Here is a 26,645-nt window from a genome sequence, read left to right as displayed (position 1 = left end):
AAAAATAATTACTATGAGCAATTTGCCGAGTGTAAAAGTAATTAAAATGGTTCATTATCACGTCTAGCCCTGATTACCCCACCAAGTCCCGTTAATGTTAATGTTAATGGCGAGTGTTACCGTTAATATTAAAGCTGCATTCATAATTAACAACAAACACTTTATGGGTTGTTTTGTTTTCATGGTATCGATTGGTTATCACCCCCGTATTTAAATGATGTGTGGGATAAAAACGATTCAACATAGGTAGCATGCACGTGTTGAGTTAGTTAAGTTATGTAACTCACACACATTCAGTATGTCAGAGACTTGCTGTTATTATTAACAATTCTTTTATTTTAGACAAATCAATTATTTCCATTTTTATTGGACATGTAATTCATGTTTATTCAAATCCTATCCCTTTTTGAGTTATTATATTGTTTCCAAGATGTTGTGTGTGTTATGACGACATTAAAACATTTTTTGTGAGGAAAAGTATAACAGATAATAGGATGAAATGTTGATGAGCTATTGAAATGTTTAAAGTTTATTATATGCAGATTGGGGTTGACCACAGAGATTTAGCTTACACGGCCAAAAAGGTATGCTAACTTAAGTAACTGCAAAAGGCAAATAATTAACCAACCTAGCATGTCGACTGCTAGTTCGTCGGATTTGAAGTCCCTCCAGTTTACAAACCTCTTGTAACAAATATGATTTCGATAACGCAATCTTCCGTGAACGTAACTTTTATATTATAGTGGTTTTGCCTACACCAGCGACTACAGTCTGAACCATCTTTACCAATTCCTCAACGACCTAATGCAGCTAAGTAGATCTATCTAAATAATATATGAAGTATGATTAACTCTTCTGCGAATAATGCTGATTTGGCTGTTCATTTTGTTATGAAAATTCTGATATGAACATTCTACTCTTAGGGTACACGATACATAGATCTGACAAGAAGATTCATCTCTAAATGAAGACACTCTGCTCTGGATGCGATGTGCTGAAAGAAAGGTAGTCTCAGAATACTTTAATATTCTGTTCAAACTTTCTACTGTGGTCAAGAGACACTCTGACCTGAATAAATACATTCTGTTCTAAATGTGGGACGTTCTGTTGAGAATGTTAGATATTGAGCTCTAAATTGTTAGAAATAAACATGTTCTCAATATTTTCAAACACTTCACATTAAATATATCAAGAATGACAGGTGAAATACCCATTATTTAGACTATTCCTGTTGACTACGAAATGCCAACAAGAACATAAACATAAAATAACACAATTCAACACATAACACAACACAATAACACATTCTGCTTCTTATTTTGTAGCAGAATGTTCTAAATACGATACATTCTGCTTGGAATACTGTACAAGAAGAAATATTTAAATAGGAAGATAGAATGCTTTGTTTTTATAAGTTCATGTGAATTATTTTTATGTAAAGTTCTGTACTAACTTCATTTGTCAGGTTTTAATAAAAACATTATTATAGACTAACATCAAGCCCCTGTTCGTTTGCTTGCCTTCTAACATCTTGCGTCTTCTCCTTGCGCAAATCTCTGAATTTTATACCTCAATTTGAACTCAGTTATCCAGTTTTGAAAAACATTAATAATTAAGCTTTTATTTTATTAAAATAAAAAGTCTTAGTAAAATTATTTCTTTGCATTCAAATGGTATACGAAATTATCTTTTATTTTTAGAAAACTGTTATGAACAAGACATTACTGTTAAATATGAAAAGCTGAACGAGCTGGTAGATCGTATGGAGTATTACATAGAGTGATAGTCGGAATAATACACAACTTTCAATTACTTTATATTATGTATAGTTGCTTAAATAGTTTTTTAGCTAGATGTGACCGATTCATAATAGGTTAGAATGAAAATACTAAAAAGTATAATGGAAATGCATAAGATTTTGTTAAATATGAATATTTTCTAGCTATTTTCTAGAAATCAACTGTTACCTTTTAACCTTTAAAATAAATATGATGAAAACAAATCACAATAAGCTTTTGGAAAAACTTTTAGTTTTAAGTAGTATACCACCTAATAGAATTATGAATGAGAAACAAAAAAGTTGTAATGTTTACTTAGTCACAAAGTACATTTCGGGGTGATATTCTATTGAATTGGTCGTTGAGGAAAAACACAATTTTATTGTTTTTGCTTTAAAAAGGAATCAGTAGAAATATGAGATGGGTAAGAATACAAATTTTAGATTATGATTTTCGAGAGTTACATGTAACCAGTTATTAAATATCAAAATAATACCGGGTTCAAGAGTAGAAATGTTTCTCATCGTGTTATTCACCGACATGAGTATAAATCGATGAATAAAGAGTGAAGAGGAACAGGCGAAGCTTTATGCAACTTTAACCGAGTCTGAACCACTTACGGAGACACGTAACACCTCGGCGGTAAACTGAAACGGCTTGATCTAACAAAATGGCGGATAAAGTCAATTGTCTCTTTTCAGCCGAGAGGGTTGCGAGGGGGAGGGGAAGGGAAGATTTTGGGCGTAACTCGATCATCTCGCCCGGTTTGACGGTTGAAGCGATAGCCTTTTACTTATTGTGTTGATCCAAGGTGAGACTTTGTTCTTCGAGATGTTTGTTCTTTGCTCTCTTACTGGCGGTAACGTTGCATTTTGATACAGGTATGTACGTAACAGTGCGGTAATCAAGGAGAGGCCGGGGGACTGTCGCCACAAACCGCCTGTCCCAAGTAAGAAAACATCCCTTTCCCTTGTATATTTACCGCATCATTCATTGTTAAATAAAGGTCTACATAATGCACTTTCAGTTAAAAAAAAAAAAATAAATAAAAAACTACATAATTATTTTAGGAGATAAATTTGCATTGATTACTTCAACCCAAATTTAAGAACGGGGCGGATACTTCTGAGGTAGTTCCGTTAGTTTAATTCTGAAATTGGCATTATTGGAAGAAAAATTGAAGTAGTGGTAATATAGACTTGTACATTGAATTATTTTTTCAAATCCCCCTTATTTATACGGATGTGTGTATAAATAAAATTATTCGTTGTTGTTGTCTATTGCCTTTTGTATTTTAATGATTTTAGTTTCACGACTATTCTAATCATTTTTAATACAGCTAGATCCTGAATCAGAAATATTCTCGAATCCAATAATCTCGTAACCCAGTATGGATCAGAAGGGACAGTAATAAATATTAGATTATGATAAATAATTACTTTTCACAGTAAATACGGAAAGACGACAGTTTGCATAGCTACGTAAATGACGAGATGTACATGTAAAGGTAGAACAAACGAAATCGAATTTTTATAACGAAATCTTCGCAACCACTCTTGAAGTTTTACTCAGCATTTTCTACACACTCTGTACGTGTATTATACAGGGTGTACATAAAGTCCTGCACTGGTATAATATTTCCTAAACGATAACAGATAAATGAACAAGATTTGGTACATCAATACTACACCTATACACCTAAAAATCTACTTTTTGAAGGAACTATCAGTTTTCTGTAATATCATGGGGACGTCCCGCAAGGAGTCAGAAGGAAATCTTAAATAGGAGCATAGGTCAATATGCACATCATTTTAAAGGGCTTATCTAGCAGAGTTCAATGCCGCAAACCGCACTCAAAAAGATTGATCCAGTACTAAAATGGCGGCTGTTCAAAGGTTTTACTTGGTTACATTTCATTAGTAGCCATAACCCCGGTAAAGCAAAACTGCAACCCAAACGAATACTGCAGATAAATACTACATTGTGATTTTAAGTTGTACAGAAGTGGAATTATGACGTAGGTTATCCTCAAGGGTTACAAATTTGGTCCTAATATATTGGTAACGGTGTTTAAATAGGCCTCTTACGTCAATGACGTAGTGTGGGGGGTGATCCGTCCTGTTGAAACCAGATATTCTGGTAATGTTCTCCAAACATGTTTCGAAGTGCTGGTGTAATTTCATTTTCTAGCAAACGTTGGTATGATATTGCACTTATAATTTCCTTCAATAAAAGAAAGGACCTACCAACCTGGGTAGGGTACCTATCACACCAAGCCAGACATTCACCTTTAGTGGATACTGCGTATGTGCCTCCCGCATCCAGTGAGGATTTTCGCTACTCCAGTAACGGCAATTGTGCCTGTTTACGCTTCCATTCAGCATAAATGAACACTCGTCTGAAAACACAATATTTTTTGCATCAATTTCGTTGCAATCTATTTTGGCCATCATAGTTTCACAAAATTCTATACGTCGATCAAAATCATCTTCGTTGAGTTCGTGCACCAAATCAACTTTATAAGGCTTAAAATTAGACCCTTTCAGAATCTTTTTAACAGACGTAACAGAGATGTCATGAGTTTGTGTTGCTGAGCGTAGGGGACTCTTGCGGATTCTCAATAAATGACTGCAATACATCTAAAGAGTTGCCTTCAGTTGTCGTAGTAGTAGCGGGCCTTCCTGTCCTATGACGATCGGAAACACTTCTAGTTTCCATAAGCGTTTGAACAGTTCTCCCTACAGTTTTTCTAGAAATTGGCTGCCTCTCGTGAAAGTAGTCATGAAATAAATGGCATGCTTCCTCGTGTGATCGTCTGTTGTTTCCCCAACCAACCATCATAAGAAGTGTTATACGTTCACGTTCGTCAAGCGACATAGTGTAGTTGAAGAATTACAAGCAATACGACAAACTCTTTTGCACTAAAGTGCACTGATAGAAAGGTTGGACAGCACTACTAAAACAAGAAAACTAGAATAGCCTACTATGAATAGACTGGCTAATTGGAAAGTCCAAACTGCGAACCAAAGATAAGAGCTTTCTAATTGTTACTGTTATCAGGTTTTCCCCGTTATCAATATATTAGGACCAAATTTGTACCCCTTGAGGATAACCTACATCATAATTCACTTCTGTACAACTGACAATCACAATGTAGTATTTATCTGCAGTATTCGTTTGGTTGCAGTTTTGCTTTACCGGGGTTATGACTACTAATGAAATGTAACCAAGTAAAACCTTTGAACAGCCGCCATTTTTGTACTGGATCAATCTTTTTGAGTGCGGTTTTGCGGCATTGAACTCTGCTAGATAAGCCCTTTAAAATGATGTGCATATTGACCTATGCTACTATTTAAATTTCCTTCTGACTCCTTGCGGGACGTCCCCATGATATTACAGAAAACTGATAGTTCCTTCAAAAAGTAGATTTTTAGGTGTAGTATTGATGTACCAAATCTTGTTCATTTATCTGTTATCGTTTAGAAAATATTATACCCAGTGCAGGACTTTATGTACACGCTGTATATAAACATAATCCACTCTCAGTGAGATGTGAGATGATGGGTTTGTCAGTCACTCCAAACTCAAATTCGGAATTCGTTACTTATAAATACTATTCAAAGGGGAGACGCTCAATATAGTTTCTCAAAAAACAGAGGCAACCAAAAAAGAAAGCTCAGTAGTTGCATGATACCTTATAATAAAAATATCAACTAAAAATTACATGTATGAATGACCTATGTGTGTTACGAGTACTTGGTACACATTTGTATGTTCCTATAAGAAAATAAGGCAAAATGCAGCTCACCGGAACACAGCAGTTTATGTGCGGAAACATTACAATTTTATTGTTCCATAGATTTGTCTATTTATTTTGATAGAAGTGTTAGCAGAATAAATAAACTTTTAAAATTGTTCAAAAAAGAATTTTTTACTAAATAAAAAGCTGGATTCGTCTCACGAAAAGCACAATAATGTAGTAAAACTTTAGTGCTTTAACTTTTCTTCTGTTCTATATTTTCTAAAACAAGCACAACGCTCACACGCATACCTGAATTATACAATAATTTATTGAAAAGCCGCTAAGCATTCAACCACCACCTCCTACGTTAGGACTTTGAATCTGAGTTAGAGATAGCTACAAGGTTCAAACACTGTCTGAAAGTGGTCGTAGCACTTTTTATCAGTAATTTGATATTGTACTGTATCAACTCTCCCCCTTTTTCTGTTTTATAAGATAATCGGTGAGACCAGTGGCCCATGAGGACTGACAGAATAAGGCTCAACGGGTGATTGCTACTCCCGTAAAAAAATAAATAAAAAACCTAATAATAATTAATTTTTGCTTACTATTTATAAAGCTTTATAATTTACTATGGTAAACACTACTATGAGTATATACCAAAAATACTGTTTTTCAAATAGTCAATAGTCAATAGTCAATTTTTTATTGCGGAGACAAAATACATTTGTATAGCAAACGTCAAATATGTTAAAATTTGGACATACATACCACATCGAGCTCTCATTCAGACATACATTTGATCACTCATTCCACGTTCATCCATCGCCAATAATTCCCACTTCGTTCTAGAGTCAGTCTTGTTATTGTGTGGTCTCCCAGTCATACTCCAGAAACTCTTTTATATTGTAAAATGCATTTGACGCTAAACAGCGTTTTAAACGAGTTTTTAACGCCTTGAGCGTCGAGGCTTTTCTTAATTCATTAGGCAATCTGTTAATAAAATGAACCCCTGCCTGTGAAGGCAAGCGTTCATAAACCACCGTCCTGTGTCTCCCAGTTCGGTAGTTGTCTCTGCCTCTAGTCCCGTACGAGTGAATGTCTCGGCCCGTAATCAAGGCACATTTAGACATACAATACAACGTTGTTTGTAAAATGTAGAGGCTAGGCAGAGTTAACAGTTGCAACCTTTTGAATGTTGACCTGCACGACTCTCTAAACTTTAATTTTGCAATGGTGCGGATCGCTCGCTTCTGTAAATTAAACACTCTTGAAAATTGGTTCCTTGCACAGGCGCCCCATAGTACCAATCCGTAAGTGAGGTGTGGATAAATCAAGCCATAATACGCCGTTATCAGAACTTGACTTGGGCAGTATTTGGCTAGAGACCTCAGAACATAAATGCCTGAGGCTAATTTTGAGCAAACGTGATCGATGTGAACATTCCATGTCAAACCTTGATCAAGGTAAATTCCAAGGAATTTTGAGGAATAGACTTCTTCTAGTATTGTATCCGCTAACATAACTCTAGGTCCATACTCAAAGTCTACTGGGTTTAAAGTGAAATTTAAAACGTTAGATTTAGATGAATTTGTATTTAGATTGAGGCTATGAAAATGTTGGACACAATTGTTCATTCCAACAAATGCGTTTTGTTCCAAATCTGATTTCGAAGATTCGTTAAAACAAAGAGTCGTATCATCAGCATACTGCACGATTTTCCCGTGTGGTAGTGATGATTTTATGTCATTAACATAAAGCAGGAAGAGAATTGGACTGAGAATGGATCCTTGAGGAACTCCATAACTCATATTTACAGAATTTGAAATATGATTAGAAATTTGGACAACTTGAGTTCTATGACTTAGGAATGAACTAAGCCATGTGAGAGGCACGCCTCGAATGCCATGCGATTCCAGTCTGTCAAGCAGTGTAATATGGTCAACACAATCGAAAGCTTTAGATAAATCGAGAAACACACTTAAAGTGTGATTTCGACTTTCCAATCCCTCTACAATCATATCGACAAGACCCACAATTGCATCTATTGTCGATTTGCCCTTTCTGAAGCCAAATTGGTCATTTGAGAGCTGATTGTGTTTATTCAGAAACTGAAGCATTCGCACTAAAAACAACTTTTCAAATAGTTTGCTTAAAATAGGCAAAATAGAGACAGGCCGATAGTTATTCATGAGCGTAGGTAGGGTCGTCTTTTTTAAAGATAGGGGTTACTTTTGACATCTTCAGGAGTGAGGGAAAAACTCCCAATTGAAATGAGGAATTTATCAAGGCGGTCAGAGGCCTCACAATATGCTTCGAGCATTTTTTTATGAGCCACATTGAGTTTGAATTAAGATCATTCAATTTTTTGGCTGGGAGCTGCTGAATAATACTGACGAGTTCTTTCTCGTCGACCGGTGCCAAGCACATAGAGGCTGATGGAATTTGTCTTCTCGTGGAGTTTGCTACAGGAGCCGATGGCCGAGGGCCTTGGTCACAAGCCACAGTTGCAAAAAACTTGTTAAACTCGTTAGCCACCTCAGTTTCATCATCCAAAAGCCGATCCCCAATTTTGATCTGTGCTATTTTTGAAGGATTTGATTTATTGTTAATGATGCCCCAAATAGTTTTAGAAATGTTTTTTGAAGATATAATCGCTTTTGAGACATCATATGCTTTTGCTGCATGGATCACCTTTTTATAAATTGTTTTATATTTCCGGAAAAATGTTTTAAAATTGTCATCTTGTGTTTGTTTATAAATTTCAGAGTAAAACTTAAGTTTTTCTCTCGAGATGAGAATTCCTTTAGTGATCCATTTATTGTTTATCATTTTTTGACCAATTTTGATGGTTCTTTTTGGACAACATAGATCTAAATAAAAGTTTAAATAACTATTAAAAGTTTCAAACTGTTGCTCAACTGGTTAGGATAAATTTAGAAAGTCCCACTTTTCTTTCGAAAGGAAAGAGTTGAGGAGAGCGATATTTTCTGGCCTTGTGTCTCTTATGGTTTTGGAAATTTTGGGCTCCCTAATGAATTTTGTTCCACTAATTACGGCCTCTTGGCCATAGTGGTCAGAAATCGCTGTATTCACCACAGACACTGCGACATTAGGAAGGTTGGAGATAACATTGTCAATAGCAGATTTTGTCGTTGCTGTCACTCTTGTTGGGGTCTTGACAAGCAACTCGAGGTCAAATGACCTTAATAAATCTGCTAATCGTTTTGTGGTTTGCTGGTTGTTGTCCAAGACGTTTATATTAAAATCACCCATCAGGATGTAGTCAAGGTGATGATTCGTCAGGTCCGTTAGTAAGGATTCTAATTTTGTAAAAAACATGTTTTCGTTGCCACTGGGAGACCTGTAGATCCCAATGGCAATTAATTTTGAATTTTGGGTTTTAAGTTTAATTCCGACTGCTTCAAAATGTTTCTCGTCTGTTTCTTGAATAGAAAAAGTTTTTGAAATGAAATTTTGTTTAAAAAAAAAATGCGAACCCACCTCCTTTTGAGTGATTACGACAGTACGAGTTCGCCAATTTAAAATTTGGAATTTTACATTGCTCAATGTGTTTACTGTTGAACCCGTTTTCGGTTACAACAAGTACATCTGTGTTCAGATCTTCACACATGAGCTGAAGTGCATCCAGTTTGTTAGTTGCGAATTGCGTGAAGCGTTTTGGTGAAGCAGTCTCAATGAAATTTGGAATGGAACTTTTCCAATAGGTTTTTGTTTTTGTTTTGATATATTCAATTCTGCCTGTCGATCCGAAGTGGGGACCCTAAAAAAGTATGGTGTTCTGTCGATCGAGAGTCAGTCTGTCGTTGACTTGGTGTCGTTTGGAGGCTGGAAGTCTCTGGTTGATCGGAGGATCTGACGGCGGCGGCATACGTCTCATGACGTAAGGTTATTGGTCCGGAGAGGTCCATACAGGTAGGCGGCGACTGCAGCTCGGCGACAGGTTTTGGACGTCGAGTGGAAACCAGGCGTAGTTTTCTCGCAGATACAGCGATCATACCGCTGAGTACTCGTTTTCCCAACTGATTGAGATGTTGGCCGTGTTGAGTAAACAATCGCCTACCCAACATCGTCACGTCCACCATTGAAACTCCCACCTTCTCGAGACACTCATGTAGCGTCATATTAATTCGCCTCACTTCTCTATTAATGTATGAGTCCCAATGATCTTGATGGCGATGAAACATGGAAACCACAATAACATTAGTGTGGTTGTGCCCCATGATAAAGTTCATCATCTGGCCTACGAGAACTCTAGCAGGTCGATTATTTCTTGGAGTGATGTCTGAGAGGTCGTTGGCCCCAGCCATAATAACGATCGTGTCATCTTTTGTGAAGTTTTTTGTCATACTATGAGCATTTTCCAAATATTTGCACCATGAATTTATTTACATAAATTTTATCATTAGATTATAGTGCGAAAAAGTTACATTTTACAAAATTATAAAATTTGAAATAATTAGATTTTTAATTCATTATGCGTAGTTATTACGATTTTTTAAACATAACATTTTAAATCTTCCTCGACCTATTTCGTATTTAAATACATTTTAAGAGAATCCTTAAAATTGGGATTTTAGAATGTTACATTACAAATATGTTATAAAAGTATAGAACCATTGTTCACTCCTTTTAGGATAACTGAATAATGACGATTTAAGCCTGCCTCAATTACCTCATTACGCATATTTCATTTATGTTACTAAAACGATAGACGTGCAGACTGACCTTACTAATGCTTTACTTTATTTCAATAACCATGATGGTGAAACAAGAAAATTTCAATTTGATCGGAAGTCTTTAACAATTAATTTGTTTGATTAAAGGCAAAATGTACTTGGTAGACTATGTTAACCCATCTTACATACCTTAATTTTGTATATGTAAAATATTCCATTTTAGAGTCTCGTATAGCCTATCTTAGTTTTTCATTCTAAATTGTATATTTGTACACTGTCCATGTTCTCCTAGATTGTTTTCTAAGAATCGTAAGTAGGAAGGATAATTACTGGTCATATTTGATTTTTTTAATATATCTAATTTTATTTATAAACTAGCTGTTTCCCGCGGCTTCGCACGCGTCTCTTAAGCTTTGCCCGTATATTTCTTTGCCTTCAAATAGTGTTTGGATATTTTAATATACGTAACTACTGTGTTGTAATTGCAGTTTATAATGTGCAGGCGCTTTGATAACTTTTATATCTTGCAGTACAGCCTGGTGGTTAGTTACATCAATGGGCATTGCGTATAAACCTTCTACATAGAAAAATACAAATTTTCATAGTGATCGGTCCAATAGTTTCTGAGTCTATAAAGGACAAACACACAAACATTCATTTTTATATATTATGATTGCAGAAACAGTTTTAAACAAAATTTGTCGTTTCTCTTAAGCTTACTCTATGCTTTAAAACTATAAGTGTAAAGAAATTTATATATAAATATATTTTTTGTCGCATTATATATGTTTACAAAGAACAGCTGATTAAAAATTTGAAAAGACTCTTTCACTTAATAACATATGTTTGCTGCAATGCATTTCTTACGGGTATTTCTGTAACCAGTGGGGCGGAATCCTGAATCGGGAAAGGGATAAAAAGTATCCTATAACCTTCTACAGATCAAGACGAACAAATTAAAAAAAAAATTAGGCGAATCCGTCCAGCCGTTTGTGAGTGATGCTGTTACACACGAACAGTTTCATTTATATATATATATATAGATTGCAACATTGTATTTTCTACACAGTGGAACATAATTTAAAAAATACCGCATTATACTCGGTACATATTTACATTACTTTGCATTACATTTAGAGGACATTTGAACAACCAAGTGGCTCCAAATTATCTCTGGATATTTTCTCTGGATATCATAAGGTCTATATGTGATACTATAAGTGGTAAGAAAGTAACGAGGGGAGGAATTCTACCCTCTCTCGCTAACACCCTCTCCCCTCCACATTGTATTACATGCTCCCTGATCGTCTCGGCCAGAGTGGGCCCACCAGGACAACGTCTTTAAGTAATTATCCTGACTTCAACAATAGAGCCGGTGTTGATGTTCACCCCCTCCCAACTCAGGGGGTGGTCAAAGGGGTGGTGGAAGGGTGGGAGCCCTTGATTGGTCGTCCCCCCGATGGCGAGCTTCAAGACCAGGGATAAATGTCAACCCCAATTACACCACAAGGGCCGATCTACGTGGTCTCTCGTGGGCCGATTTCTTCTCTCGTCTCTCCCTATCTCCGCCACACAGCACACAAACATTCTGAGTTTGATATATAATAAATAACTTCGTGGATTGACAGTCTTTACTCTGAACTGATGTGGGCACTTTGACGTGCAATGCGGAGAGGAGGAACATTCATACGAATCTGATCAATTCACTGAGAGTCATCTCGAACATTCTTAAGGGAGGCTTAGTTCCTTATATAAGATTGCAAAAAATTGTGTTTTATATATATTATATTATATAATCAGACACGGATTTTGTATCTGATAAGTAAAGTGAACTTTGAGGTATAAATATGGCTATATGAAGGAACAGTTAATTCGTTCTTAAGAAGTACCTAGACATAGTAGACACAGTTTGAGCTTAAGACTAACAAAGGCTCCAAGCAGATTACAAGTCGAAGGAAACAACAGCAATGACACAAATCCTCAGATATAGTAGTAGGGAGGCGAGGCTCACCGTGCCATTTACTCAGTCGGCTGTGGAATGCTAAGTGTTTACTTTATTAAGCATAATTACACTAATTTTATGATGTTCTATCGCCGACTGGAACGGTGCGGCGCCCGGCAGGGAGGTGCGGCGTGGCCCGGCGAAGTGACCGATAGATAGCGCGCTATTAATTGATACTCCACGGCGGATGTAACATTTTAATTACGACCGGTGCAACTTATCTGGGAGCTAATGGAAGAGACATGTCGGCTTTGGTCCGGCCGCGCGAACCATGCACAAGTAACCACTTAACCAGGACCGTTTTGTTTGTACAGTCTGGCTCCTTGGTCGCGGTCACCCGGTCCTCGCCTCGCCCAGTCAAGGTCCAATTAAAGAATGGAAACACTCAGTGATTGTTTTACTCACATACTTGTATCTGCCTTTAATGTCAACAAACTGTGTTTACAACATTTTTATAATGGAATTATAGAGACAGACCATATAAGAGCTTATACGGATTACATGAGTAATTTTGTATAAAAAGATACAGATGTATTATAATATTTGGTCTACAAATCCGTGACAAGTGTTAATCTTGGTTGTATTGTTATTTTACATATTTGTGACACATCACTTTATAAAAAAACCTTTTAAGATTTGAGAATAAAACTTTATTCATATACTCGTATCTTTTGAAAGCCACATCCTCAAGCCATGTAGTCTCCATGGCTATTACATGGATAAAGTAGCGTTGGATCAGAGAGTATATAACTTTGTCGTAGAACTGTGCCGTTTGCCCAGCCTGAAAGCCAGTTCGGTGTCGTCCTCTAAGGGTCATTCGATCCTCTCCTGAGATAACAAATGGTTGTTAGTTACTCTCGTAAATGGGGGTGATAAAAATCTCATGCAGCAGTTGCCGAGTCCATAACTGGCAACTATCCTTATTTTGAACGACAGTTCTTTCACAATTAATTGGCATACTTGTCCTTCACACGTTCTGTACTCTCCATAACATTCACAGAGTTGCCGATAGATGAGCTTACAGTTACAAGTCGGCAATCGTCCACGAAATTGGAATTGCTGCCGGTTCTTCGTAACTGGCGGAATGTTGCATCGACTAACATAATGTTTTATTTGTTATAATGTTGCCTGATTAGGGATTTCATGGCCATTTTAATCATCGTGATTAGTCATTTCCCGCCACATAATCAATGTCCTTTACAAGTATCTTGCTCAATAATGAACTATCCAAGAAGTTTTGTAATCAACTCCTTACCGGGCGTGGGAGTCCCGGACAGTCGATTGAGGTCATGTTGTGTAATGAGCAAAAGCATGAAAACTTCAGGAAGAAGATGCAAAATCAATCCTACGCATGTGTGTAATCAATGCGAGGTCTACGATATAGCAGGCCTACGACAAAAGGTCACGGGGATCAATGTCAAGAGAATTAAGCAAACGGAGACGTATAATGAAAGTGAAAACTACAAACCTTGGTGCTGGTTTGCCAACACATGATTGCATGCAATTTGTTTAATTTGTTCCATTCCGATACATAATTGTCAATAAGAGGAGGTAGTTTGAATTATTGCACAATCGTACTCATTGAAAACGCTTCTCAGTCTGTGGTTTATAACCAGCTATAAAATTGCCATAGTCATCCATTTCAATGTTTGTTTCAAATTGGAGTGTAAAACTATAGTTTTAATAACACAATTTTACGATTCTTTATTAGTTATGAGTAGGCCTACTCATTACTAATTAAGTGGATTCAGAAGCAGTAATAAATGAATAATGTTTGAGCATTAACGTTATTCTACATGCGTATTTGACTTCACGATTGTACATACTTATTTGAGCTACGTAAGCGAAGTTTGTGTCTTCGCCCCATGGCTGGAAACATTGCTCTCCTCTCTGGTAGTTAGTTTCTAGAATTTTGTATTGATTGTGCATTTTCCTCCATAGCATGTCCCTCATTCTATCCGCAGTCTTGTACAATCCAATTACGTAGTCTTGTGTTAATATCGTATCAATGTTTTCTTAAGAATGAATTGAATCAATTCAAATTCCTACATAGCATGTTTCACCAATTACTCTGATTCTTAACTAATCGGGGTTTTCTGCCTCAAAATGAAATGAGTTTCATTTAAAAAAATGGCTTAAATAAATCCATTTGGGAGTGCCGATGGGCGAACGGTCTAAGTCGTTGGACTTTGGGTCTGAGTTAGAGATAGCGCAGGTTCAAATCCTGTCCGTGACCGTTGCACTTTTTATCAGTACTATCAACCTCGTACTGTATCGACTCTCCCCCTTATTCTGTTTGATAAGATCCTCGCACATGCCAGTGGCCCATGAGGACGGACAGAATAAGGATTAAAAGGGGATCGGTCTCTCCTTAAAAAAAAAAAAACAAAACAAATCCTTTGAATGAATTTTTTATCGGTTACATTTTACGAATGTAAAAGAAGTCTATTTTGTTACCTCAAGCCGCTCCTTACATTTCTTCCAGAAACACTGAATGTTTCGTCCTCAGGGTACAACTTAAATCTTCTGGCCTAGATTTTTAATGAAGTTTATCGTACTCGAACAAGTACTATGTCAAGCAGATCCTGCTCATACTTCCTTTTCCAAAAGCGCTGATGAGACTAACTTTTTTAACATCTCAATTTCTGTACCTTAAGGAACCTAAATGCAATTTAAATACGTTTTTACTGAATAGGAAATTTATATCTGTCACACTTAATATCCGATATATATTTTTCGCGGGAATACGCGTGTTTTCTCATCACATCTCCTCAGCGAAACGTCCTGATTAGTTAGAGAAGTGAGCTGTTACCAAAGAGCAGTTCTGGTTTCTCTCCCGGTTTCCTCACTACACCGCGCGACTCGCCTCTGCGACACAGTGACAATGACACAAGGCATTACACGTAATCAAGCAGCTTCTGTGGCAGGAGCTGTTTTATAGCGATGGTGGCGCACCCTACCCTCGTTACGGGCCGTAAACCTGCCGCTAACTATCGCCGACCCACCGCTGCCTCCACGTTGCAGGCAATCCACACTCGGAAACGCTACTCACTAGAAATAAATTTAAATTTTCCAGGAGGAGAAGTCTACCACCTAAGCATTCTATAAACCACTGGGTGCACGAACAACCGCAATACGACTCTAGGGAAAATTGGACAAGCTCTCGTAACTTGGACACCAACTGTTTGGAGGTTGCTTCCGAAGACTGACTGGCGATGTTAGGTTGCTTGCAAAGCTAGGAATACACAATAAACATTAAGCTACATCAATATACACCCATTCTTGATTAACATAGGTAGTCCCTGCTGTTGTGTTTTTTTGTCAACCACAGAGTGATTCCTCATTTTGCACTTAGGCTACACCAAAACAGCCTGCGGACAGACAGACAGACAGACAGACAGACAATCATACAGTAAAGACATTTTTGCATCCCTCCGTCAGACAAAAGAGAAATTGTGTCATACTACTGAATGACTGGCTTCTAACCAATGGATGGACATGCACCATCATAGAACTTATTCAAGAAAAACTTAAGATCTATACATGAATTCTTTATCGATATTTTTTTTCTCGCGATACATTCACATTTTAGTTCATTAAGTTAGGTTTCATAGCAGTGTTCAAATAATAAAAGTTATGTAGTGTTAGGGAGCGTATTGCAAAGCAATAGTGCGCTTAGATGAAATCTTTTCACCAACTGTTAACATTGACTTTCCATTCTATCACTTTTTCTTGTTAACCTGTGAATAAAATTTCACGCGTTAAAATCTCATATTATTGTACTCAGCTTGTTTACAAGTTTATTCTGCTATTTAATGAAGACCAATTAAAAAATATTTGTTTACACTCGTTCAAAACCCATGGAGCGACACTTAATATCATCGAATAAATTGTTGCCTTTAAAGAAATGAAGTTTCATGACAAATTTCAAGTTTTACGCCGGTTCATTTTCGAGATATCGTGTGAAAACGTTGACAGACAAACATAAATTAATCGTTACCAGCTCTCCGAGTGATAAGCTTCGCTAACGCTCAGCCAGTAAAGTTATTAGAAGTTTGTTTATCTTTTAAATTTTAGATTTTAATGACCCTGACATAATTTGACAAAAAACTAAATGTATTTTATATTTTCTAGTAAGTTTGTTTTTTGCTACACTCAGACTTGATTTTATGACTTGACCTATGTAAAATGTTTTTTATTATTCATCATGCAAATTTGATAGTATGAAATTAAATACGAATTTTTATTTGAAAATTTAACATTTATGTTAGAAATGGGCGTTAAAGAGAACAATCTGATTTGTTTATTGAATCAGTTATTCTGTTATGCTAATCCCCAAATGTCATTTATTCTAATTGGTAATTAAAAAGTAGTTCCAAGTAATCTACACATCAGCTGTATCCTATGTGGATAAATGATTTAGACTTCATAAATAATTTTAAAATAGGTTTTGTTATTTTCTTTATCTTAACTCCACTTTTATTTCAGAATTTCTAAATTGACTGTACGATGTAAATTCTCAAGGTAGCAACGCTTGTGTTAAATTTATGTAAGATATAAGCATTTATTCTTCAATCTTTCTAAAATCAGTACAATCAGTTCGCCTTTACGACAACTCTTGAAAGAAACATGAAACTCGGTGTATAGGTTACTCTTCGTCCAAGAAAAACGCTTATTGGTTTCGGGGTCAGAAATTGCAAAGCGAAGTAAAGTTGCAAGTAACTAAGTGAAACAATGTCGCGAAGACTTAAGTTCTGTCCGGCTTCCTCGAAACTGCATTCTAACGGTTTATTGAATTTAATTTTTGACAGCACATACAAACAAACATTTAATAACAATAATTAAAACTGATAGTCCTCTGTGTGCTTTAAGACTAGAGTTTATCTTAAAATATTTCAATGTGTGGTATGTTCTTGTTAGCCCCGGATGCCTCCCAGTGTGCTAGTTATTGCCGTCATTATTGGTATTATGTGTGATTCTCAGTCTAACCGTAATCACTTTGACAAGTATCCACACAACGTTAATAGCTCACCTCCACTTGGTCCGCCTGTTCTGGAACCACGTTTTGACCTGAGCGTCGGTCATCTTGAGGGTTTTGGCGAGGGCGGCTCGCTCCGCCGACGCCAGGTACTTCTGCTTGTGGAACCGCTTCTCCAGTTCGGCGATCTGCAGGCGGGTGAAGGAGGTCCTGGGCTTCTTGCGCTTGGGCGGCGTGCGGTTCTGGTAGGGATGGCCGATCCGCCGGGTCATCGGAAACGTCGCTGCAACAGAAACAGTAGGAGTTGACTTTTGGCTAAAACCGTGCCAATACAATAACATATCAGGATATTAATAGAATATCTTAGCTAAGGCGAGACGGGTCGATTTATTGTGAATGCTGAGAGTTCGCCTTCCTTTTAGCGCAGCGTCCTGGAACCTGACGTTGGCACTATTTCACTCCTGGAATCCGGAGTCATGTTCGTCTGCAGTGATCCTCATGAATCCAGACGAAAAATCTCAAGACGAACTCTATACATCGTTTCGACATCAGAGACTACAAGTTATAAACATATTGTGTGTAGAAAACTCGGTTTCTCCACCGTGCTTAGAGATCGTGTCAGAAACTCAATTGTGCACCTGAAGAGGCAATGAGAATGCTTCTTCACCTGGATTACACTATATTGTTATATTTTGTAGTCTGGGTGTCTGTGATGCCGAAACGATGTATTCGATCCTACTCAATCATTCCTCTGCACAAAAAAAACTGAACGCGGCTCTCAGTGATATGGCAATGGGCTGGTTAATAGCAATTGTCATCTCTTGTTGTACTTAAGGACAAGAAGTGTTACAAAGAAAGGTTTTATGTGTCATTTCGCGAATAATGAGGCTTTACTGTCTGATGTCAAAAGACCTAATCTAAGCTGGTGCTTTGGTGTCTTCTGAATGGAGGTGTCGCCTTAAAATCTTTCTCAAAAACATGCTAAAGAACAACCACAATCTCTTTCTTAAACTCGAAAGTTTTGACTAACATATGTTACGTATGCATATATGCTATATATGCATATCGTACTTATATGTTTAAATTGAGGACAGTGTGTTAGTATTACGGAAATTTTTCTTGGTCTGTCACAGTACCGTAACAAATAGAAGAATTTGAAATTTTACGTAATATGTCTTTTACTTTGTTATTTTCTGTCTGTCTTGGAGATGATTGAGAATATTCAAAGTAATAAAATTTAAAAGCGTTTATTTCTATTCCTTCACTCAAAATATCTTGTAATCTAAATTTATGAGCTATTAGGAGGTTTTGCGTGAGGTAATACCTAAATCAATTTGCATATTGTATATTTTGCGGATTTATTGATTTTGTCGGAAGTTGACCAAATACCTCAACAACTTTGTAGTTTGAAATTGTCGCAGGATAATATTTAGTGATAATTAGATGACTTGCTTACTTTGTTTAGTGTTTTAACTATACTAGCATAATAAGTAGGTCGCTTTAATATATAAATTAAAAATTGAGTCGAGTTTAAACAGTAATATACACATGTATTATTAATCCACTTTAAGGAGACCCTTAGCAACAGCCATTTCGTATCTAAAACTAAATGCAAATTGTCCTGATTTATCAAGAACTTAGCTGAAAATCAGCTAAAACATACAGACAAACGTCACATAGATCGAACCGTCGAACCGACTAAACGACGTCAAAACATGACACGTTGATTTCTGAACTATCCACTTACGCTACGCTGGTACAGGTACACCTACCCAGTACACCTCAATATGCATGATCATTCTTTCTAATAGGCATTTGCTTTTAGAATAAAATAATAATCGTGTCCAAATGATAAGCTAGGACGTGAGTAGACTGGATATTCTGCTTTTAACGATCCATTAAAAAGAGAAAGTCGTTTAAAGCTGTAGAAATATTACTTCGTTGTGTAAGCCAATTAATTTGCACGATTTGTATCGCTTTTGGTTGCAGTTGGTAGATTTTTATCTTATAACGAAGTTGCTTTGCTGATCTGAGTGGCACATGTGACGTTTTTTTGGATGACTTAATCTAATATTCTTAATTTGGGCGTATTCCCAAACACCTGTCGGTTCTGTACAGTTGGATAGTCTGTAAATTTTGTAAATTTAAATTTAGTGAAATTTCGAAGACAAAATGTTGATCTCATTGTTGTTTTGAATTTGTGACGTTAAAGGAAACTTTCCTCAAGTAACCACAACAAGAACCATTTACTCCCCCGAGCCACTTTGTCGCCATCAACCAGTGACTTGATGTCGAGCGAGTCGTGCCGTGCAGTTTCCGTTACAACAGTTCCAATCCGGTTGCGAAACATCTGTCAGAGAGACTAATTGAAATACAAAGACGACTGGAGGCGGTCACCGACAACTGCTTGACTCCGCAATGAGTCCCGAGCGCTTTAAACCCTGTCATTATTTTAATTCCTTCTCGATGGAAATTCCCGGAGGTGGACGAGCCGGACGGTGACACTCTCGGAACGGCTCCTCGCATGTCACCGGAACCATCACGCAGCGATCCTCCTGGAACCGTTCCATCGTCCCCGCAGCGTTCCCGGACCATTACGATTCCATTACGCCTTTTTTGGCCGTTCACCGGGGAAAATGAGCGGCCGAAATCGATCGGCACGGAAAAGATAAATTGTCAAGATATGTAGCGTATTATAATGGCGTACAATTACAGGAATGAGTCTAATTTAGAGCGATGGCGGCTGTAATGACGAGCCTGCAGTCGTCCGTCTATTCATTCCATCATAATTACGGATTATAATGGCCAACCAATGGGAAGGCCGGAATTAATGGCTTTCAGCCCATTGGTCCTCCGTGAGCTATCATTAACCTCTGATGTGGCCATTGTTATTTTTGGTACGGCGTTCAATTCCTCTGCGTCCGGGATTCCTGATTGTACGTTCGATCGAGTGAGTGATACGGTTTGCCCGCGGACTCGGAATGTAGTTTATACCGAACCTGATGAGACCATTATACTGACAGTCTCGCAACTGCTCCTGATTGCTCGGGAGATGGAGTTTTAAATTAACATACTGCTTGGGTCCGATCTCTAAATACTTGACATCAAATTATTGATCTCGCGCGTAAAGGGATAACAGTTGTGAAAACCTTTCCCAGTGATTTGTAGTTAGAACTAGGGTTTAATCGAGTATGAATGAAGAAATGCAATAGCCATTTCACGAATAGAGTCGCTATTTAAAATTGCGCTATGAGATTAAATTGGGTGGAAATGTCACTATTTCAACATTGAGAATATAACAGTCGCAATCATAGTGTTTAACCTATGTAGTAGTTCAATATTACAACAACGCAACTGTATTTATATATCTTATAAGCAGCTTATCGCATCGTGTGCCCATTATATTTTGTTTTAAATCATTAATTTTATTTAACTATTTTTATTTTACACTAACACAGTTTTGTTCTAGAGGTCAGTTATTATTTTTTTTATATCAGCTGCTACAAAAAGTTGTTAAAAAACAAAAACGTTTTGTAAACATTTATCTATATATTTTAAATATTATATATTTGTATATATTTCAAAAAACCAAAATAACCCAATTTAGTTTTGAACACAAATGTATAATGTTTACATTCGTAAATTCATTATTTATTCCTGCCCTTCATGTGTAAGGATATGCTTCCACCTTAATTCAACAAAATCACTGACATCACTTTGAAAAAGGATGTCCCTTACGTCACTAGACATACATAGATCACTTATTTTAATTTTGTTGAGATTGTATTTACTAATTGAATAAACACAAAAGAAAAAAAGCACCAACCAGCGTAATACAGATGTTCGTATCTGAGTGTCAACAAACAATCATACGCGATTCTCCGAGACAACCACTGATTCGGTGCAGACTTCAAGAAATCCAAATACCGCTGAACAGAAATAAATCTCACAAGATTTTGAATGGTATAGTTTATAGTGCGATTTGACCGGTAATAGCACCGGTAAAGTGAATTTACGAAGCGAATGTTTATCGACGCAATCAGCGTTGATTGCACTTAGTGAGTCAGATCAGACGCAAATTGCGTCGATGGACGCTGGGAGGATTAAGAAAGGTCTTTGCGCTTTCTGCATGTCGTTTGGCATTGCAGAAATTTGTAATGCTTTACTGTCGTTGATAAAGGCCCATGAAAGACCATATGGTATACTTGAGAATCAATCGAAACACAGTCTTGTTATTTTTAAGGGCATAATTTCGAACACATTTCTAAGCTTAATTAGATATCCCTGACAACTATATAACTTACATTAATTGTACACTGACTAAATGTACTAAGTACTAACTGAGTACTAATCATTCATTAAGTGAAAACCATTCCTAAACCCACTGTATCCATGCACTAAGGTTCTCGTCATCCTTTCCTGGAAATGAGAAGATATGAATAATTACATAAATTGCATCAAACCACAATGTTATTATTATGGAAAATGTTGTAACTGCTGTGGAATAAATCATGTTCTCTTATCCTCGCGATATAATTCATTTACCACACGAACTTATGCACTTACAGAAAGAGAATAAACATAATAGTGAAATAAACTATACGCGCAGTACAGAAAACTTCACCCAAACTCGGTGGAGCTTTTTTGAGAATTAGAGGGTGGCTGTCTATAAGAAGGGCGAATGTTTGAAATTTTGATTACAGACGCCAACGATTTTTAGTATTAGTTCCAGTTGTAGTAGGTATTTCGACGGAAATAGAAGAAGGCGGAAATGGGAGAAGCAGCCCAAAGATCGCATCTGCAGGAATTGCGGCAGAGACCGGAATCGAGGACCGATTCAGAAAGGTTTGTAATTTGTAATCTGGCTTATCGCGTCGCGGGGGCGGAATGGCGCCAGGAATACAAGATGGCGCCGCACCGCAAGCCATCGTCATGCGACCAGCGCAGCGGTTACAGGCACAGGACGGGTGTTCCGCCTACACGCCATCCTCCCCACTGTGTCTGTAAACACCTTGTCCTACACGTGTGTCCCGCCGGCTACACGACTGCCTTGTCCATCCACCGCCGAGCCACACCGCGACACACAAGTGCCCTGTCAGTGGCGTAGCAAGCGTTTTAAAAGTGGAGGCTGACTTACCAAAATGTTATACATATAGACAATGTAAACCTAACAACACTAGAAAAAAACCTATGAGTGTGGTTTAATAGGTATAAAATATCTGGTTCCCAACTTTACTGACAAACTGTTATAGCGTTGACTGGTTATTTCAGCATGCTCCCCTCTTACTATAGTCGAACACCGTTACAGAGGGGGGGGGGGGTTGTAAAGTAAATGATTCCACTGACTAGTCCTCTGTACATGACTGACTGAGGTCTGATATTTCCCTGATCACCCAGTTAGAAGGGAAGTGAAATAGTTATAACTAGATTTCAATTCCCTAGGTGCTGGCGAAGCCTATTCGACGTGCTCAAAAATTATATATACTTCCTGAACTAAGTAACGTACACGCTTTAAAGAAGTGTCTTTTCTATGTAAGCACCATTGAGTTCAATTATAGCGCATACCATGGACTTGAGTGTTGGCGATCATTATTACATTGGTGTTACGGTGACCACCATGACAACGAGAAAATCGCAGAAGAATATAGGCTATTTATAAACAACTGTGTACGATCTTGTGCATCAACTACATCTACCTTCTCAGCAGTGGGTATAATAGAAGAAAGAATAAATAGGGTTGGGTAGATAAGAGAGTAAATTAAAAAGGGATTAATTTTGTCATTTCAAAACTACACTAATACCAAAGCGTCAACAGATTTAAAGGGATTTAAATTATTTTTAACGCTGCGTTTGTTTGCACTGATGCTGCATTAAAATAATACTAATTTTGAAAACTGACCGAATGGAAGATTTGAAATATTAGTTTAAGATAGCGTGTGTGCATGAGTAAACTGACAAGCCAGGTAGGTGGTGGATTACCGTAAGGGTTCTTTGTTTGTTATAACTTACGTTTTAAAATAGCTCTTATTGTTATAATTTGATAATAGGCTCCTTTTCTTACGCCAGAGTAGAACTGGCCGGCCGTTCCATAGAACAAAACCTATACAATTTTTAAAGTTACATAAATGCGTTAAAATAGAGAAGGTTTTAGTTAAAACATCTGATGCAAAACGATTAAACACTGTATTATGTTGCTATGGTAAGTTTCACCTCTGTTTAATGTTTCTTTCATAGACATCTATAATGTTGTATTGCTGCCTTTAAACATGAACTAATGTATACCAAAAGGGAAATACCACCCCGTCCATCAACCATTGCTCGAGAAGATAAATTGAAATCAAAATTAAAATCTTGATAAGATGGAGTAAATTACTACATAAGATACGTTGAGAGAAATGGGCTTATAGATGAAATATTTGTAATAAAAATTGGTGTTTCAATAAGACGTCTTATGTTATAGGGTGATGCAGAGATTTATATAAAATAGAGTCTAACGTATTATGTTGATGTATATACTTGCTTCTAGTTATGCTATTGTGTTTCAAAGGGAATCCTAGAAAATTTTCTACGATAAGTTACCAGTAACATACAAAATTGAGTAAAAGTATTCATAGGAAATAAAAAATGGGCAGACTCAGTACATAGCTATTATACAGTATTCTGGTCCCACAAATGCAATGCATGGGTTACGGCTCCTGCATGAAAGCCTTTAACGCCGTCGCAACTGAATTTATCTTGTTCTATTTAACAAAGTTCACATAGTTAGTACTTATAACTCAATGTTGATAGGATGGAGCTCACAGTTAGTTCATTTCGAAGGAAGGCGCTCTTAATTCAGATACAGTATCTGATTAGTTAATGTTGGCCACTGATTTTTAATTTCCATTTACTCCAATTTAATTTGATTGTTAGATGTGTCAAAAGAAACTAAAATCATAAAATCTGTGTCTTGCTCCTGCTGTTGGTTCTCGAATTGCTAAAACTAGTAAAATGGTGCTATTTGTTTTAGTTTAGAGTAACGTTTTTAATTTTCAAAGAAAGTTTTGGTCACAGCCTTTCCACAAGACGTGGTGGGAATTTTAAGTAGAATTTTGGAATATCTTGTGATCAAGACCGGAAGGAAAACTGTTGAAGATAAGGATGCAAATTTTAGACAACAAGAGGGAGTGAATTGTTTTGTATTTATAAAAGAAACTTAATTTTAGTATGAAAAATATTTAAAAAGGGCGCAACTTTCTTAAATTATATAATTAATCAAATATTACCTTTAGTCGTGAATGAATAAACAAATTCTCTGAAGCAGTATTTGTGTACATACTGTAAGATTTTGAAATCTTCAGCTGTTTCTTATACATCTTAGTGAGCCTGACTACAAAACTACTTGAAATTAAATGTCGTACTTAAAATACCCATAATCGCCTCGTTGAACAACAACACATGTTTCTAATTTTTTTGCCGTCAGGGTGGTTATCTATTTGAAATAAAAAGGCTATGAATTTGAAATAAAAAATAAATATAACAATCGATTGAAAAACCGTAGTTGCAAACAGTTTAGCAGTATCAGTATGTTTGACACAAAAACGTGCAATACTGAAATTGTACTCGGGAATGTAAAGCGTAACAAATTGATAACGTGAAGGTCACACAGTGAGATTGATATCGAGCGATCGTGACAACGACAAACGACAACAGTTTGGCTGAAATTGGCCGCGAGCATATCGTGGAAAAACACGTGTCCTAACCGTCTGGCGATCATTGTCATCAGCAATGAGACCGGGTAGATTGAATTGGCGATAACCATAGGAGAGTCGGACACGAACTGTCGTGGCTATACACAATACAGCTTGTCGTGCAATACACAATACAGCTAGTCGCGGTAATACAGCGCTATCAGGTAATGGTGGACTGATGGAGCGGCGAGGAGGCACGATACGACACGCCCACACGTGTGGGACAGATTGAGCACATTCGGTGTTAACACAGTGTGGTGGGCAGATCACTAATGGGTCAGACATGCGATACCTCCATTTCCACGTTGTAATCTTTAGCAGAAATTTTATTACAATTACCTTTTTGAAAAATGCTTCCTTTCTCCTTGCCGAGGAATTGATAAATTGATTACACTCAGTAGGTAATACTTTCAAACATTTCAAAAACTTTAAAGAAAACCGTAAAACGTTAATAAAAAGAATACTTTCTTATTGCGAATGTTGAGTTTAGCTCCAGTTCACTTTCCTCCATCCAATAGTCAGCGTAGAACGAAAAAGCGCACTCAATTGCGCATTATTTTGGATCCCTTCCGACGAAAAAGACTCCAGATTTCAGGAGTCAAGTCTGTAACAGCATCAGATTTCAGATACTACACATAAGAGGAAGGTAAACTGGAGCTAAACTCAACATTTGTATCGAATCAGCCCTTCCCACCATAGCCGCTTTATGTGTACAAGAATCTGTTGCTCCACCGTGCTTTGGCATCATGTCAGTCAACATCGTAGTGCGCTCAATTATTGTGCACCTGATGAGACAATGAGGATACCTCTTCACCTAGATAGCATTATTTCTTTTACTCTGAGTGTCTCCGATGTCGAAACGATGCAGAGGGTTCGTTTTGAACCTCTTCGTTCTTCGTCGCCGACTGTTTTTGCATCCCTTCACACGAACATGACTACAGATTTCAGGAGTCAAGTCTGCAACAGCATCAGATTTCAGATGCTACACAAGAGGAAGGTGAACTAGAGCTAAACTCAAAACTTGCATCGAATCAGCCCTTCCCATCACAGCTACTTTCTTAGTATTGTTTTCTTTTAGCATAAATATCATGCATACGAAAAGGACTATGTCTGTATCAGAATTTGTATTATCTCTGTTACATTTCAAATATAAAAATTACCTAATTCGGCGTTGTTAAAATTAACAAGAACCTAGTACACTGTTTTTATATTTCCTGTTTTAAACCTTTCAGTTAAAGTACGCTTGAACATTGTACCTAGAAAGGCAGTCAGCTGAACAGGAGAATGTTTTTCATTCATTTATGCTGGCAGACCGTTTTCAATAGAGTAGATCCGAATCTGTCCCCGTGGCAATAACAAAAATATAGCCTACTATAATATACAAACGTCTAATACTCATACAATATTTCTCTGGTAACTGTGTTGGTTTCGACTCGTGTTATGACTCATTCTGTATAAATTCTAAGAGGATAACACTATAAGTTTCTAAATCTATCTTTATCGTAGTAGATAGTGTTTTTGTGTTAGTGAATGTGCCTAAAGTAAACGATCTGCCTGCGTGTATGAAATATAAGTACAGTTTCAATGTTGTTCTTTACGTGAAAATAGTGATATAAACAACTAAATGAACAATTAAACATATTTAAAAAATAGTTTATCACAATTTAACTCCATTTGTATTAAGGTAATGAAAATATCTTCCAACATTCAAGAAA

The 26,645-nt window shown here is 37.0% G+C and overlaps 1 protein-coding gene across 1 annotated transcript in view; it reads right to left on the bottom strand.

Annotated features, from left to right (window-relative positions):
- Positions 1-26,645, bottom strand: part of LOC124359105 (T-cell leukemia homeobox protein 3-like) — an 83,482-nt gene that overhangs the window by 17,381 nt on the left and 39,456 nt on the right. The window contains exon 2 of the mRNA XM_046811558.1: positions 17,255-17,483. Within this exon, the coding sequence (XP_046667514.1) occupies positions 17,255-17,483 (229 nt within the window). The remainder of the gene's footprint in view (positions 1-17,254; positions 17,484-26,645) is intronic.

Source organism: Homalodisca vitripennis, chromosome 4 (genome assembly GCF_021130785.1).
Source record: "Homalodisca vitripennis isolate AUS2020 chromosome 4, UT_GWSS_2.1, whole genome shotgun sequence".
Classification (NCBI taxonomy): Eukaryota; Metazoa; Arthropoda; class Insecta; order Hemiptera; family Cicadellidae; genus Homalodisca; species Homalodisca vitripennis.
The sequence above is the reverse complement of the archived record's forward strand: the minus strand, read 5'-3'. Positions and strand labels throughout refer to the sequence as shown.